We start from the raw sequence: 16,729 nt of genomic DNA, 5'->3' as shown, positions 1-16,729 counted from the left end.
GACCTTCAGATCGGGTCATTTGAACACAGTCTGACCACAGACCTGCTCAACCACCTGGTGTTCCTGCAGAAGGTCTTCATGAAGGAAGTTAATGAGGTCATCCAGAAAGTCTCAGGTGTGCAGCCCAACAGATTCTAATGATGATGAATGTGTTACGGGTGCTGCAATGAATCAATGATTGAATCACATATCAAGTGTGGGATATTGGCATATGTAGTGGTGCGATGTTTACTCTGTGTGTGTGTGTGTGTGTGTGTGTGTGTGTGTGTGTGTGTGTGTGTGTGTGTGTGTGTGTGTGTGTGTGTTTGTGTGTGTGTGTGTGTGTGTGTGTGTGTGTGTGTGTGTGTGTAGGGGTAGAGCAGCCCATTCCTTTGTGGAATGAATATGACGTGTCCGCTGATGGGGACAAGCCTAAAATCCTGCTCTACTCTCTCCACCTCATGTTTAAGGTATAATATAACCCTTTATTTTAATTTGTTTGGCTAGACTGGCTGCTTAGTCAGGCCTCACTTTTTATTTTGTTCTAATAATTAGGCCATGCTGATTAAACACCATTTCCCCATTAAATAGAAATTATGCATCTAAGGTTGAATTTCTTAAGTGTGCTTAATCATGAATAATGACAGCACCGTATATGATCAACATGACTAATGAATGACTAATTGTAGGGCATTCAGATGACTGCCACCACTCCCTCTATGAGAGCTGTGCGCTTTGAGACTGGTTTAATCGAACTAGAATTGTCCAATCGAATTCAGTGCAAAGCTACACCAACAGGCAGCAGCTATCTGAAGCTGTTTGGGAAATGTCAGGTGGATCTGAACCTTGCACTGGGACAAATTGTCAAACACCAGGTATTCTTTTTCTTTTTTTCTTCCCATACACCAATGTTCACTTCACGCACTATTGTAATACTTCTTAATTTGTGATGCTGCTCTTTGTGTTAGGTCTACGAGGAGGCCGGGTCAGATTTCCATCAGGTTGCATATTTCCGCACTCGGATTGGCTTACGAAATGCTCTCCAGGAGGAAATCAGTGGCTGCTCTGACAAAGAGGCAGTCCTTATCACACTTAACCGTCCAATAGTATTTGCCCAACCGGTAGCATTTGACAGAGGTAAGCCAATATTGTACTAGGGAAGTCTGTAAATTAATAATTACACCTTTTTGCATCGGCACGTTGATAGTTTTGTGTGTGTGTGTGTTTCAGCTGTACTGTTCTGGTTGAACTATAAGGCGGCCTACGATAACTGGAAGGAGCAGCGGCTGGCGTTAAACTCCGACATCCACATGGCCACTAAAGAGGTGGTAGACAAACTCCCAGGGATCCAGCAGAGCAGTGTGCAGGCCTTCAGCACGCTGTTCCTGCAGCTCACAGTTAATGACCTGGGCATCTGTCTGCCCATCACCAGCACCTCACAGGTGAACACATGCCCACGTCTGCACACGCGCGCTCTCCTGCAGTGACTTAAGAAACGAACATGCCACATGCTCACTTGTGTGCAGTTTTACACAGGAGCATGGGTGGATGGCCTAATCGGACGCACTAATGTTTTGCGCCTCCTCGCTTTTGTTTCTTAGGCCAATCACAGTTTGGATTTTGACACTGGCTCAGCGCTGGTGCTGACCATAGAGAGCACTCTGATCACGGCCTGCTCGTCTGAGTCTCTGGTCAGCAAAGGCCACTTCAAGAACTTCTGCATACGCTTTGCAGAGGGCTTCGAGACCTCGTGGGACGACTGGAAGCCTGAGGTCAGAGGAGACCTGGTCATGAACGCCTGTGAGTAGCATTCAGCAGCAATCGCACGAGTCCGTACAGGGCATGAGGCTTGCTCCACCATTAGCTAGCACTGGATAGAAGCTCGGTAGTTGGATTTGATTTAAACAAGATATCTGTTGTCATCAGGTGTTGTGCCTGATGGCACGTATGAGGTTTGCTCAAGAACCACTGGCCAAGCTGCTGCAGGTACGGGTGTGTGTGCGCGCGCCTGTGTGTCTGCACCTGAGTGCATGCATGCTTGGGTGCAGTGGGTGTGGTTGTCTGTCTGTGCATGTGTGTACATGTTTGGGTGTGGTGGGCGTGGCTGTGTGAGAGGGTCTGTGCGTTTCTGAGGGCAAACTGCATGTCCATCCTGCAGAGAGCAGCAGTGCGGGTACTTGGACTCTCAACGTGCTGTGGAAGATGTGTGGGATTGACGTGCACATGGACCCCAACATTGGCAAACGGCTCAATGCCCTGGGCAACACCCTCACTTCACTGACCGGCGAGGAAGATGTAGATGACATCACCGACCTGAACTCTGAGACCATAGCTGACCTGTCCGACGAAGACGAGAGTGATGACATGTCCCCCACTGTGACCGTGGTCAGTGTTCCCTCTTAAACGTCTAATCTTTAGCCAGCACGGCTGGTGCTGGTCAACATGTCTGTATGTGTGTGTATATAATGAAACGGATGTTTTTAAATTTGTTTTCTTTTTGTCACATGTCTTGACATCACTTGTTTAATATCTTTTTTGGGAGTTTGTTTGCGTTCCTGTCAGTATTTACATTACATGGGAACCCCAGAGCAAGTGTTTCTTTTTTCGTGTTTGTATGTTTGTGGGAGTGTGCTTTGCTAGCTGTATGAGTATGTCTGACCATTGTTTACAGTCTTTGGAGGGGGATCTCAGCCCCAGAGTATCGTTCAGGAAGCGGCTGGTGAACAGAATTCTGGGCATTAGCCCCCCACTGCCCCCCCCCTCTCCATCGGCACACTCTGACTCTCGGGAGGCTTCTGCCTCGTCCATCACTCGCGCCAAGTCGAGGAGCGTTCGGCTGCCTCCTTCTGCCAGTGCACACAGAGCTAGACACCCTAGACCCCTGTCCTGGGGCTGTGTATGTACTAGAGAGCTCCCGGCTGTCTCTGGCCATCTCGTCAACTGTCTTTCTCTCAGTCACTCTTGGGTGCTCTCTGTCTCTTGTGCTCGGTCGCTCTCTCTCTCTCTCCTCTGCATTCTTATTTCTCTGCATTCATATGGCTCTCGGGTGGAAAATCTTCTGAAAGCAAACCTCATCTCACAACTCATGGGCAGTGTTCATTCTGGTTATTCCGAGTCATTTTACAAACACCATATTGGACATGTGATCGTCCATTGACAGTTCTTTATAGTTTTAACATTTTGTCATACTTTTGGGTTGGGATGAAGTCTAGTATAGATCAACTTTTTCAGAATATTTCAGACTTTATGACTAGAAGTCAGTGACTTGAAATTGCTGGTGTCCTGTCAGTGTTGGAAGTGCAGGGTCAGCTTGGACTTTTCTGGAACCTCTTGCTCACTGTCTGATACCTGATTTCTTCTCACTGTAAGAAATGGGTGACCAATCTCATTTCAATACCTCTTTCCTCCAATCACAGAGGGCTCAAAGGGTATGTTGCTGTGTGAGGATGTATTTCATTGTGCTTCAGTAATGAGTGTGCATGTGTGTGCCCCTGTGTGAGTGAGGTGGGCTGGTGCTTTGATTTCATTATCGTGGTATAATAAGTGTGTGGGACCGCAGAACATTCCTGAGGCATGTGCTGCTCTAGGTGCATAGCACTGCTCAGTTTGGGATCTCTCTCTCTAGCTTTCTCTCTCTCTCGGTGCTTGTTTTATATTAATGGGATGTTCTTGGATTTTTCCTTCATGCAGGAGTCCTTTGACCCACGCAGGCAGGTGGTTGTGGGTAATCAGATCATCGATGCCCGGGGGCGGAAATTTAACAAGCGCCTGGTAGACATCAGAGAGCTTAATGAACAGGCCAAAGTCATTGACGACCTCAAGTAAGACAGATTCGATAATTCAGGCTGACTAGCGAAGCGTGATTTGATTTGAGTTGAAGCTTAATGATCTCTCTCTCTCTCTCTCTCTTTCTCTCTCTCTCTCTCTCTCTCTCTCTCTCTCTCTCTCTCTGCCTCACTCTCTGACTCTCACTCTCTCATGTTCTTTTAGGAAACTAGGAGCGAGTGAGGGCACTATTAATCAGGAAATCCAGCGCTACCAGCAGCTCGAGTCGGTGGCAGTGAATGATATCCGCCGGGATGTGCGCAAGAAGCTGCGCCGATCCAGCATGAGGGTGAGCAGCAGTCCTTTATGACCCCCCCCCACACAGCCCCTTCACTACTGCCCCCTTTCACTATCCCTGTGCGCTTAGAAAACTAGCGACGTGTGTGTGTGTGTGTGTGTGTGTGTGTGTGTGTGTGTGTGTGTGTGTGTTTCAGGCGGCGTCTCTTAAAGATAAGTGGGGTCTGGGCTATAAACCCAGCTACAACAGGTCCAAGAGCATCTCAGCAACAGGCAGACCAGCCATGAAAAGAATAGAGAGACAGAGGTACGCGCACACCTTTTAGTGTGCTTACTAATTACAGAACTCCTTATAGTGTGCTTACTAATTACAGAACTCCTTATAGTGTGCTTACTAATTACAGAACTCCTTATAGTGTGCTTACTAATTACAGAACTCCTTATAGTGTGCTTACTAATTACAGAACTCCTTATAGTGTGCTTACTAATTACAGAACTCCTTTTAGTGTGCTTACTAATTACAGAACTCCTTATAATGTGCTTACTAATTACAGAACTCCTTTTAGTGTGCTTACTAATTACAGAACTCCTTAGTGTGCTTACTAATTACAGAACTCCTTTTAGTGTGCTTACTAATTACAGAACTCCTTTTAGTGTGCTTACTAATTACAGAACTCCTTTTAGTGTGCTTACTAATTACAGAACTCTTTACAGTACACTAGTAGTGTAAATAGTAAGAACATTATAAATATTAGTTTAATTAGTAAAAACACTAAAAAGAGTAGTGCAGTTAGTTACCAATTACACTACTCTTTAGAGAGATGTTTATATGCATATTATGTGACAATGATGTGTTTGTGCATGTGTGTGCCCACATTTTTAGTTCTAGACTAGGAGATATGGATGACCTACCAGACATTAAGGTGGATGCTGCCTCTCCAGGACCAAGAGTTACCTTCAACATTGACACGGTAGTGTGCACGTGCACATGTGTGTGTGCTCATGGGAGTGTGTCCATGTGTGATGCCGAGTGCTTTTTTTGAGAGTATGCGTGTGTAAAATTGTATTTACAGCATTATGTGCTATGTTTTGCTTTATATTTGTTTGCTGTATGCCATTTGTACATTTTGTTTATTTCTTTTCTACCTCTTTTGTTTGGAGTCTAATTTCTCTGTGTTCAGTGTCTCATGTCAGGACAGGCTCTTTGTTCCAGCAGAGCTTTTCCTGTGTCAGCACTTTGACCCCATACATTCTTTCATGTCTATTTGTGCCTAAGATGAGTAATGTGGCACTGGACACTCCCCAAACTCTACACCCTCCTCCCCAGAGTCCAGCAGACTCTGTCTTCAAGGTACTGCCCAAATGTGAAAATCACCTTTTTTCTGGATAAACCAATCTGCTGTTTCAAAACCTAATCGAAGATCTCCGCAGAGCACAGAGCTGCCACGCCTCTGTCCAGGCCTCTGGTTTTGCACTGGGTCAGTTTGGCTCCTGCCTCTCTAGCCACAGCTATTCTGAAACTGAAATGAGGTGGACTTGCTCTCACTCTCTCAAACTTGCTCCCAGTTTGCTTCTTATGTAGGTCTTGCTGGTTGACTAGACGTTTCCTCTCCATTTCTCCTGGGTTTGAGTCTGTGGCATGCTGTTCATCATATCTTCCTTTTCATCCGTCTTGTCTTTCTTGTGGCTGCATCTTTCATCCCTCTCTCCTCCGCTGGATTTTAGAGAAGTGCATGATTTGGGAACCTAATGGAAAATCGGCTTAAGGGAAATGGACAGGTGCACTGTCCAAAGTACTAACCTTTCAAACGATGACAGTTAGGTACGGTGGGTCCAGGTAGAGGAGCTGAGGGACCTGTGGATTTGTTTGTGTAAATCCCTCATATGAAATTTGTGTTCACAAATGGATATATTTTTATATTAGTGGTTAGCCTTGAATTGTCTTTCATTTTAAACCCCAAAAAGATGCAGATGACAAAAGATTGGCTTAGTATCCATTGCCATGTAGAACATTCTGGAGAGATTGCTTGGTCCTTGAAAAGGCTGACAAAATTCCTAAAGCCTGTAGGATGGATTTAGATAGATAGACAGACAGATAAATGGGGCCAGTGAACATTCTGACAGTTAATTCTTGCTGACTGTTGAAGTTCCCGGAGGAGACAGAGATGGACTTGTTGTCTGTCACCGCCGGCGATCCCACCCATCGTTACCCATCATACTCAGTGCTCAGTCCGCTCACCACGCCTGAAGTCTTCTCACCCAGCATTCCCTTCCAGCCTGATGACAGTCGCCGTGATGACCTGTCCTCCTCCTCTTCAGAGGACTCGGACAAAGATGATGAGTTTGACCGTGAGAGACATGGTTACTACCGGCGACCAGGGTCAGCCACACACACACGTACACACACGCACACTTCACATTAACTCAGGAAAGCAAACCACAAACCTCAGGGCAGTCTTAAGCTGATGTAATTAGTTTGATAAAGTATGAATTCAACTTTATCATATAGTGCACTGCATTTCCATACTAGCTTTTATTCAAAATACACACAGACACACTATCACCTACTCCTTGACTGACAGCAAGCATCAATGTTCCTCAGATCAACACAGAAAAAGGGACTGGCAGCGTTATTTGGTGAGCGGTGGCCATCCACACCTCCTCAGCGTGGAGCGCTGACTCCGCCCAGCGAACGGAACATTGACTTTGAATTGGATGTGCGTGTGGAGATCGACAGTGGAAAGTGTGTGTTACACCCCACCGCCCAGCTTCCAGAGCATGAAGACCTCTCAGTGCGCAGGTTAATACTAGATCTCTCTCTCTCTCGCACACACGCACGCGCATACACACACGCATATAACACAAGTTCAGCCAAACTTGTCTACCGTGTGGTGGGCATCTGGTGTGTGGGTACGGGGGTGTGTGTGTGTGTGTGTGTGTGTGTGTGTGTGTGTGTGTGTGTGTGTGTGTGTGTGTGTGTGTGCGCGCGCGCATAAGTAACGTTCTCCCTCCTCTCTGTAGGAACTGCGATCGGAGCTCGCGGAGTCTTGATCAAGAATCCCCTCCGAAGAAGCGGAAGCTGCAGCCAGGTTTCACGTCCAGCTCCAACATGCTGAGCAATAAGAGGGTGCCCTCCTCCCTGCAGAGCAAGAGTAGCGACATGGAGACCACCGTCTTCTACATCCCTGGAGTGGATGTCAAGGTCTACACACGCCTGCAACTCCACACAAACCACTGCCATCCGATGTTTCCCGCAGGATCAGTGCCCTCCTTCCCTGTCTGTCTGTCTGTCTGTCTGTCTGTCTCTGTCTGTCTGTCTGTCTGTCTGTGTCCCCAGAGTGGATGTCACACACGCACATAACACCTACACTCGAATATAGTTGCCTGAGACAGACGGTCCTTGCTGGCAGTAGGTGGGTCCTGACTTTTCGTGGTCACACTGTCTCCACAGCTGCACTACAACTCCAAGACTCTGAAGACGGACTCTCCTAACGCCTCGCGGGGCTCCTCGCTGCCCAGAACCCTCTCCAAAGAGTCCAAGCTGTATGGTATGAGAGAATCGCCCTGCCCTGTGGCCACAGCCCCCAACAAGACTAATATCCTCCTGTCCCCTCCTGTCCCTCCCCTCCCCTCAGGTACACGCTCTCAGTCTCTCGCTTTGCCCTCTCCACGCGCCTCCGGCTGCATGCTCCCAGCCTGCCTTCATGGAGCATGGCCAGCCAATCAGCACGACCAGCCAGTCAGCATGGCCGGCCAATCAGCACGCGTTGCTCCTGCATTAGTTCAGTGCTCATATCACTGTGGTTTTCATCTCTGCCCGTGACACGCTTATGCGTACTGTCAGCATGTGTGTGTAGCTCAGCATGGCTGATGTAAACGTGATCTCACCATCACTTTTGTTTGCATGGCATACTGGCTTTGGAATGCTTTGGGATACATTTCTACTTCAGTTTTGCCTGTGGAGGAAAATTCACTGAAAAGGTTCTCAGTAATGTGTAGTCTGGAAAGGTATGGTGATGCGTTTTATTTTTAAATGCATTGTGGCTTTGTGAAATATGCACACTTCTCAGCCTTGTTCAGTTATGCCATTTCTGCATTGCGCAGTGCACGCACGTTTCCAGATGTGGACTTCACTGTAGTGCCTGGCCTGCAGTCACAGGAAGAACAAATCTGTTGTCCAGGCACTATGGTGTACTTCAATTATCTGATTCTCTCCTCGGGAGGTTAACTAGTGTATGTGTGTGTGTGTGTGTGTGTATGTGTGTATGTGTGTGTGTGTATGTGTGTGTGTGTATGTGTGTGTGTGTATGTGTGTGTGTGTATGTGTGTGTGTGTATGTGTGTGTGTGTATGTGTGTGTGTGTATGTGTGTGTGTGTATGTGTGTGTGTATATGTGTGTGTGTGTGTGTGTGTGTGTGTGTGTGTGTTCATGCGTGCAGCTAAAAGCAAGGCAGGGGGGGGTGTGAAGACTGCCAAGCTGTACGCGTGGGTAGCCCTGCAGACTCTTCCAGAGGAAATGGTGATCAGCCCCTGCTTGCTGGACTTTCTGGAGAAAGCCTTAGAGACCATTCCCATTACCCCCGTGGACAGGAACTACACAGGTGGCACACCTCATCTATAGAAGAAATATTCACTTTGTGAAGAATTATTCTATGGCATAAATGTGTGTGTGTGTGTGTTTATGTAGCACTGAGTGCTCCTGAGGAGGATGTTGGTCAGTTTGACTCCGTGGATCCTCTGGAGGAGTCTCAGGTCTCACTGGTGTCGGCTTCTGCCTCTCCGTACTCCTCCTTCCCCGTGGACGTGGTTGTCTACGTGAGAGTGCAGGTACTACAAGCCCATCACAAATGTCCAGATCCGAAGGAAAATATCCAGATATGCCAAGAGTAGCATCACTTTCATATCAGTCCATCTCACGTTGACATTCTTCTTAGTTTTGTGTTGTACTTTCTGAATTTAAAACAGTAATTCCTTTGCCCCACGCAGGGGTTTTAGCAGTGCAGTGAATATTGGGCTGGATTTGTGTCTTTCAGCCGTCCCAGATCCGCTTCAGCTGTCTGCCCATGTCTCGTGTGGAGTGCATGCTGAAGCTACCCTCTCTGGACCTCGTCTTCTCCTCCAATAGGGGAGAGCTGGACCCCCCTGGCCCCGCCAACCCAGACACCCAGCACACGCCCTCCTCCACTCCTCCATCTGTGCACGCCCACAGGATACCTGGCAGCAAAGGTAGGAGGAAAAGTTAATGTTGTGACCTTGTAAGGGGGGGGGTTCACACGGCACTTTTTTTAACACGACGTGTGCTGTATCACTTGAAAAAGCAAAACTTACTTCTTCTAGACAGTGAGAGTACATCAAAACTGTACTGAGAGAGTTGATTGCATCCTCGATTGGTCAGTGGTGGATGATATAGCGCTCTTGCGCCGCTCTCAACACACAGGTTTTTCGACCTCATGGCATGGTTTAAAAATGCAAAGTGTGCGGCCCAGGCTAGAGGAGCATGAAACGCGCACGAAAGGGAACGCGCTTCGGAGAGTCCAACAAGGTGTTGTCAGCAGCCCCTAAAGCTGCATTTCCGCACTGCGTTCTAAACCCATTCTGTGGTGTCTTTCATCAGGTCCACCTCTGGGTTTGGGCAGCCCTCTGGGGCGGAGTCGGCACAGCAGCAGCCAATCCGATTTATCAGGCCCACCCACTAACTCCTCTGGGCTGAGCTTCACAGCATGCATGTCTGACTTCTCCCTCTATGTATTCCATCCCTACGGAGCTGGCAAGCAGAAGTCTGCCGTAGCCGGCCTGCCTCCCGGACCGGGACCACTGGGTAAGAACACAGCTGGGGGGGCTTATCTATGAAACAGCATTTAAACAATGTTGTGCTGCCATTTATATATGAATTTGTAGTTGAATGCGAACATTAATTTACTGTAAAGTGGTGTGTGTGTGTGTGTGTGTGTGTGTGTGTGTGTGTGTGTGTGTGTGTGTGTGTGTGTGTGTGTGTGTGTGTGTGTGTGTGTGTGTGTGTGTTGCAGGATCAGTAGAGGAGGAGAGTACCTCTGTCACAGGCAGAAAGGATTCTCTCTCCATTAACCTGGAGTTTGTCAAAGTCAGTCTGTCCAGGATAAGACGTACAGGATGCCCTGCATTTATTGACACTTTCCTGGCCAGCAAGGGAGGCAAGATAGATACCACGCTCATTAACATCTCAGGTACATTGACCTTACAACATCCAGATGCCAAGAGAATGCTCCAAGAGAATTAATATTATTTCAGTCAGAATTCTGTTTGGCTTTGCTATTGCTGGACACTATACAGGGACTGAGACAGTGTTGTGTTTGTGTTCTAATTTAGCGGTGTGTGATATTGGCTCAGCCTCGTTTAAGTATGACATGAGACGTCTCAGTGAGATCCTGGCCTTCCCAAGAGCCTGGTACCGCCGCAGCATTGCCAGGCGACTGTTCCTAGGAGACCAGACCATCAACCTACCAGGTCAGACATTATGACCGTCATTTCATTTCCATCCGTATAGTACTGACCCTGCTATCCCAGCTCAAGTGTGCATACGTGTCTGTGTGTGCGCCAGCGTCTGGCCCAGCCACCCCCGACTCGGCGGAGAGCGTAGCACAGCACCTGTCTCCAGAGTCGAGTCGCAAAGCCTGCTGGAGAACATGGGACGGCCAGGCCGCCCAGCACCACTCCAGTGTTTTCAGTGATGCCACACCCAACCACACACACCTCAAATCCCCTGCTCCCGGGCGCTCCCGCAGTGTATCTGACTCCTCCGCACCCCGCAGAGGTACGCACACAGTTTTGTTCGTCATTGAACACTCGCACAGTATTTTTCCCTATTATTGCCTTTCTACACATATACACACACACACACACGTTGTGGTTTGTTCGATAATGCGGTGTCTCCCTGCAGACTCAGTAACCAAGACCTCCACGCCGTCCTTCCGCAACACTAAGTCAGCAGCCCAGCAGGGTTCACCATGGGAGACACTGGTGGTGTTTGCCATCAACCTCAAACAGCTCAACGTCCAGATGAATATGAGTAATGTCATGGGCAACAACACGTATGAGAAGCTCCGCCATACATGCCACACACCTGCTAGCCAAACACAAACGGTGTACTCTGCCATACAGCCAAACCATGTTCAGAGTATCTAGCGTTTTTGTGTGTGTGTGTGTGTGTGTGTGTGTGTGTGTGTGTGTGTGTGTGTGTGTGTGTGTGTGTGTGTCCGTGTGTGCGCACGCGCATGCGTGTAGCTGGACGACGAGTGGATTGAAGAGCCAGGGGCGCTTGTCAGTGGGCAGTAACAGAGATCGTGAGATCAGCATGTCTGTAGGTCTGGGCCGCTCCAAACTGGACTCCAAAGGAGGAGTGGTGGGAGGAAACATCGATGTCAACACGCTGGAGATGGTCTGTACGTACACGCCTCCCTCACCCGCACGCCCGCCTCCTTAAAGGTTCCCTCATCTCTGATCTGCTGCCAACCGCTGCACCGCTCACAGATTTTGTGTTTGGTGTGTAGCCCACATCTCGGAGCACCCCAACCAGCAGCCCAGCCATAAGATCCAGATCACCATGGGCTCCACGGAGGCCCGCCTCGACTACATGGGCTCCAGCATTCTGATGGGGGTTTTCAGCAACGCCGACCTGCAGCTCCAGGATGAGTGGAAGGTCAACCTTTGTGCTGATGCCAGCCTTTCAGAGAAAAGGTAAGGAGCTTACAAATATACTGACCAGCCTATCAGAGAAAAGAAAAAAAGTATGACCAAAGCACTGATCAGTATATTTATAAAGAATTACTGTGGAATACTTGTAGAATCAATTTGCAGAATTACTAGAAAGCAATCAGCAAAATGCAATATGGTACTACACACTGATCTACAGTTTGTTAGGAAAGTTTACTGGTCATGACAAATAATGTATTGTTCAAAATAAAATTCATATGTACATTCATGTTAAAGTTATTTGATTAATCCACATGTGATTCCACAATTGTCACATATGTGAAGGTGAATATGTGTGAATGTTTGCCATGCAGTGAGATCTTTGTGCATGGAGACCTGCAGTGGGATATCTTCCAAGTGATCATCTCCCGCTCCACCACTCCTGATCTGATCAAGATCGGCATGAAGCTGCAAGAGTTCTTCACTCAGCAGTTCGACACCAGCAAGCGTGCTTTGTCCACCTGGGGCCCGGGGCCCTACCTGCCCCCCAAAACACCTGTTGCCAGTGTGGAGAAAGGAGCTGCTGAACTCTGTGAGTAAGCTGCTGAACTTCTGAACTTGGCTGTGAGCCTCTTGTAGAAGAGCAATCAGAACTATAATTTAGTGGTTGCTCAGTGGTTAAGGTACTTGACTTGTAATCGGAAGGCTGCTGGTTCAAGCCCTACCTCTGCCAAGTTGCCACTGTTGGGCCCCTGAGCAAGACCCTTAACCCTCAATTGCTCAAGTTGTACTCAGTCATAATTTTAAATCGCTTTGGATAAAAGAGTCAGCTAAATGCCCTAAATGTAAATTTAGTGAGTTAAGTCTAAATAATTCTCCCTCCTCACAGACATGGATGCAGCGCATCACAGGCACTGGCCGGCAGTGCTGAAGATGGTGGCTGGCTGCCACATCTCCCTGTTCCAGATGCCCCTCCCTGAGGATGCTGTGCAGCTGGGAGGCTCTATGAGTCTCCACGGCAACCACATGACCCTGGCCTGTTTCCATGGGCCCAACTTCCGCTCCAAGTCATGGGTGCTGTTCCACCTGGAGGAGCCCAACATTGCATTCTGGACAGAGGCGCAGAAGATCTGGGAGGATGGTACTGTTAACACAGCGCTCACATTCTGACACACTGCTATAGTGGAATCAACACTTACTGTAGCAAAGTTATGAGTGCAGACACTCTCTGAGTGGGCCACACTTATGTTGATTTTATGTTGCACTGGAACACACCCCACCTTCTTTTTGTAGTGCAGTCATGTTCATGAATCTAATTGGATCAGTACTTTTCGAACCATCATCATATTGCTTGGTGAACGTATAACTACCAGGGATTTCTCTCTGTCTAGGCTCCAGCGATGACTCCACCTACATCGTTCAGACTCTGGACTTTCACCTAGGACACAACACCATGGTAACCAAGCCTTGTGGTGCACTGGAGAGTCCCATGGCAACCATCACCAAGGTCACCCGCCGCAGACATGAGAACCCACCTCACGGAGTCGCGACGGTCAAAGAATGGTTTAACTATGTTACTGCCATGAGAAATGAAGGTAAACCAAACAGGACCACGCACGCCACACGCATCACACATTTCTTTTCGAAGCAGTTCCTTAAAAAAAGTGCATCCTGCTTGTTCTCAGAGCTGCACCAGCTGCGGAACGTGGATGCGAACACGTCGGAGAGCGGAGCCGCTGCAAAGAGCTCCAGCCTGCTGAGCGGCTTCCGCGGCTCGTCCAGCTACAACCATGAGACGGAGACCATCTTCGCCCTGCCCAGGATGCAGCTTGACTTCAAATCCATCCACGTGCAGGACCCGGAGGAGCCCTCCCTCAGCGGTACTGCCCCTGCAGCAGAGCACGCTCGGCCATGCTGAATACACCGCCAGGGATTGGGTCTCCACTTAAGGGGAGCGTGCTGCTGATTTATGTGGGATTGTAGGTAGCTGCTTGTTAAAAGGCACTTGTGTGTGTGTGTGTGTGTGTGTGTGTGTGTGTGTGTGTGTAGATTCCCAGAGCAAGCCCAAAGTGGAGTGCAGTGTGGTTACGGAGTTCACCGATCACATCTGCGTTACCATGGACGCGGAGCTGATCATGTTCCTGCATGACCTGGTCTCTGCTTACCTGAAGGAGAAGGAGAAAGGTGAAGCATGTTGATCTGGCACTAGTACCAAACCTCACACACTACCAAACACCACCACTTACACCATACAGGTCCATTTACTACAAAATAAAAACAATATATAGCATTATTACAAGTTTTTATTTTTAAATGCCAACATGAATGAAGGTAAGTCTAAATAAAGCATATTAATGTAATTTTAATGTAAAAGTACAAACTCAGAAACTATAATAATTGATTACACTAAAAGGGGAAAATGGCTGATATATGGTATTTCTTTGTAAGCGCTTAATTAATATCCATATATATGCACTTTAATATTTTAATTAATTTTGCTGTTTCCTAGTAACAGCTGTCTGCATTTAAGTGAAGCAGGACGGTAAACATCGAAGCACAGCTTTCTGAAATCAACAGCAAAATATGCTGGCTGTAAATAAGTATAGTCAGAGGTGCACACATGGTCTACAGTGCTGTTTTTAAGTGTGTGAGATCTAGGACTAACATATTTTATCAAGCACTGCTGGATTGGTATTAAATTTAATTAAACTTATGATGATTATTAAAATTGTTTAATAAAACTTCCCTTTACACAGAACTTTTCTGAGCTAGTCTACTTAGAGTTTAGCGTGTGTGTGTGTGTGTGTGTGTGTGTGTGTGTGTGTGTGTGTGTGTGTGTGTGTGTGTGTGTGTGTGTGTGTGTGTGTGTGTGTGTGCAGCCCTGTTTGCACCACGAATGTTTCTGTCACGACCGGGTCAGAAGAGCCCGACGACACAGCAGGAGGACGGCACCCCCGCAAAAGAGAAGCCCAAAGAGGAGGGAGTGAACTACGCCACCGTGGACTGGAGGGACTTCCTGTGCAACACCTGGCACCTGGAGCCCACTCTGCGGTAAAACTGCTGCGAAGACCCACATTATAAAAGCCCATTTAAATCACTCAGTTGGAAGCATTGTAAATTGCAATGCCACAGCAGTTTGGTTTTGAATTATGCATGTGTGTTCTTTGTGTGTGTGTGTTCTGTCTGTTTCAGGCTGATTTCATGGACAGGCAGGAAAATTGACCCAGTAGGAGTGGACTATATCCTTCAGAAACTGGGCTTCCACCATGCAAGAACTACAATTCCCAAGTGGCTTCAGAGAGGCGTGATGGACCCACTGGACAAAGTCCTGTCTGTTCTCATTAAGAAACTTGGCACTGCACTGCAGGACGAAAAGGAGAAGAAAGGACAGAGAGACAAAGAGGAACATTAATATTCTTTCCCTCGGCCTGCTTCTTTCGTTCCGACACATTCAGATGTGAGATCCGGATGGAATGTGACTATAAACTCATCTCATACACTGGATACATTACCACTATTGTACAGTGCACTTTGTATATTCGCTCACTGGTTTCCTCTGTGAAATTACTGTGACAGATGTTTACTGTAGCGCACGTGTCTGTCCTCCTTCAGAACCAGCTGAAGGTGGTTCTTTTATTGTCTGTACAGTTTGAGCTGAAATAGCAATCTATTGTAACTTGCTGCTGAATGGCAGCTGGACTTCTTAACATGGATTATACACCCTTTTATATTTAGTGTCATTAACACTTCACTAACAGTGACTGGCAAGGAGACAGAAGCTATCTGAGTGTTTGAGCTGTTCTTTATAACGGGAGTTCACAGCTAGTGTCTCTTGGTGTTATGGTCACCCTCTCAAGCTTGTGAAAAATGAGTCCATTTAAATTAAAAAAACAAACTAACTAACTAAAGTCAGTATTTTGGGGCACATACATCAGTTATGTTGCACTACCATTTCAGATTTTGTGGGAAGCTGGGGCATCTTAAAACCACTATCATTTTCAAATGACCAAATGTCGTGACATCTGCTGTTGGGTTCAGGTTGAAAAATCAATTACAACAGTAGTTCTAACAAGAGCCAACCTGGGATTGTATTTTAAAATGTGAATCTTTCTAATGCCATGTGATTTTTTTTTTATTGACATGCACAATGGGTTATTTAATATCTTAAAGTGAATAATCCATAAGTCGTTTTAGGCCCATGATTTTAATGTATAAGCAAAGTGCAATAGGCTTGTATATAAACAAGTGCAAAGGTGCAGTGGGCTTTATCTGAATAAAATCATTGCACTATGTGCACAGGCTTCTGTGATGCTACAGAGGGCAGGGTCTCTGCTGTCTAGGTTTGCTGGGCTCTGTAAAAGAAGTGAAGCCATTTTGTCAAGTACAACCATGCAAACGTCAGAAATAAAAGCACACTCAAGTATTTAACAGTTGGTGAACAGCTCAGCATAGAGCTGGCCAGTGCTGAGGTCTGTAAGGCCTGACAGTTAAGTCCATTTCATGCTCATGTTTGGTCAGAAAGTGCATAGGTGATTTATCATTTTTTGAACTCACTAAAAAAAAAAAGAAAAAAAAAATTGAGGCAATCTTGAATGCCAAGACACCGGTGATGCTTCGAGGAAGGAGAAAAACTGCCAAAAAAATCTAAAATGTTTTACATCTACTTTCAGTATCATGGTTTCTTTGAATTTCCATTTTACTTTCCTGGAAATCAAGATAATTTCATAACCAATAAGAATGTATAAAAGACCTATGTTTATTTAATGTTGCATTTGAAAAATCTTTGCATTCCATGCCTAAAAACAGTAAACATTTCCAAGGATGCAAGAATCCAGGGACCCAGTACTTTTGCTGTTGCCTCTCAAAGACGTGCTTGTATGGGGTAATGGTTTACTCTGTTTAGGGCTTCTGGCTTGCAAACCATGTACTGTTAATTCTCAATCCATTCACAAAAAAAAAAGGATCACTTACTCTGAACATTTTCTGTGGCTTCAAGAAACTTTATTCCACCCACAATCAC

At 46.8% G+C, this 16,729-nt stretch overlaps 1 protein-coding gene across 6 annotated transcripts in view; it reads left to right on the top strand.

Annotated features, from left to right (window-relative positions):
- The window catches only part of kiaa1109 (KIAA1109 ortholog), a 39,163-nt gene extending 23,160 nt beyond the window's left edge, over positions 1 to 16,003 (top strand). For 2 of the 6 annotated variants that reach the window (XM_035531721.1, XM_035531720.1), the window contains 34 exons: positions 10 to 115; positions 352 to 449; positions 669 to 854; positions 948 to 1,116; positions 1,210 to 1,421; positions 1,581 to 1,779; positions 1,906 to 1,965; positions 2,138 to 2,364; positions 3,670 to 3,800; positions 3,970 to 4,093; positions 4,239 to 4,348; positions 4,925 to 5,012; positions 5,318 to 5,392; positions 6,189 to 6,421; positions 6,644 to 6,841; positions 7,063 to 7,243; positions 7,493 to 7,676; positions 8,481 to 8,642; positions 8,729 to 8,868; positions 9,075 to 9,267; positions 9,656 to 9,859; positions 10,068 to 10,244; positions 10,387 to 10,524; positions 10,619 to 10,831; positions 10,958 to 11,108; positions 11,302 to 11,459; positions 11,568 to 11,754; positions 12,084 to 12,301; positions 12,599 to 12,850; positions 13,101 to 13,304; positions 13,395 to 13,589; positions 13,759 to 13,893; positions 14,589 to 14,760; positions 14,902 to 16,003. In XM_035531721.1, the coding sequence (XP_035387614.1) occupies positions 10 to 115; positions 352 to 449; positions 669 to 854; positions 948 to 1,116; positions 1,210 to 1,421; positions 1,581 to 1,779; positions 1,906 to 1,965; positions 2,138 to 2,364; positions 3,670 to 3,800; positions 3,970 to 4,093; positions 4,239 to 4,348; positions 4,925 to 5,012; positions 5,318 to 5,392; positions 6,189 to 6,421; positions 6,644 to 6,841; positions 7,063 to 7,243; positions 7,493 to 7,676; positions 8,481 to 8,642; positions 8,729 to 8,868; positions 9,075 to 9,267; positions 9,656 to 9,859; positions 10,068 to 10,244; positions 10,387 to 10,524; positions 10,619 to 10,831; positions 10,958 to 11,108; positions 11,302 to 11,459; positions 11,568 to 11,754; positions 12,084 to 12,301; positions 12,599 to 12,850; positions 13,101 to 13,304; positions 13,395 to 13,589; positions 13,759 to 13,893; positions 14,589 to 14,760; positions 14,902 to 15,121 (5,700 nt within the window). In that variant the 3' untranslated portion in view covers positions 15,122 to 16,003. Of the gene's footprint in view, positions 1 to 9; positions 116 to 351; positions 450 to 668; positions 855 to 947; positions 1,117 to 1,209; positions 1,422 to 1,580; positions 1,780 to 1,905; positions 1,966 to 2,137; positions 2,365 to 2,650; positions 2,876 to 3,669; positions 3,801 to 3,969; positions 4,094 to 4,238; positions 4,349 to 4,924; positions 5,013 to 5,317; positions 5,393 to 6,188; positions 6,422 to 6,643; positions 6,842 to 7,062; positions 7,244 to 7,492; positions 7,677 to 8,480; positions 8,643 to 8,728; positions 8,869 to 9,074; positions 9,268 to 9,655; positions 9,860 to 10,067; positions 10,245 to 10,386; positions 10,525 to 10,618; positions 10,832 to 10,957; positions 11,109 to 11,301; positions 11,460 to 11,567; positions 11,755 to 12,083; positions 12,302 to 12,598; positions 12,851 to 13,100; positions 13,305 to 13,394; positions 13,590 to 13,758; positions 13,894 to 14,588; positions 14,761 to 14,901 lie in introns of all 6 variants that reach the window. The other 4 variants (XM_035531725.1, XM_035531723.1, XM_035531724.1 and 1 more) reach the window with 4 other exon arrangements.
- Positions 16,004 to 16,729: the final 726 nt, after the last annotated feature.

The sequence above is a fragment of the Electrophorus electricus genome, chromosome 11 (assembly GCF_013358815.1).
Source record: "Electrophorus electricus isolate fEleEle1 chromosome 11, fEleEle1.pri, whole genome shotgun sequence".
Classification (NCBI taxonomy): domain Eukaryota; kingdom Metazoa; phylum Chordata; class Actinopteri; order Gymnotiformes; family Gymnotidae; genus Electrophorus; species Electrophorus electricus.
Note: the sequence above shows the minus strand (reverse complement) of the source record. Positions and strands in the feature narration are given on the sequence as shown.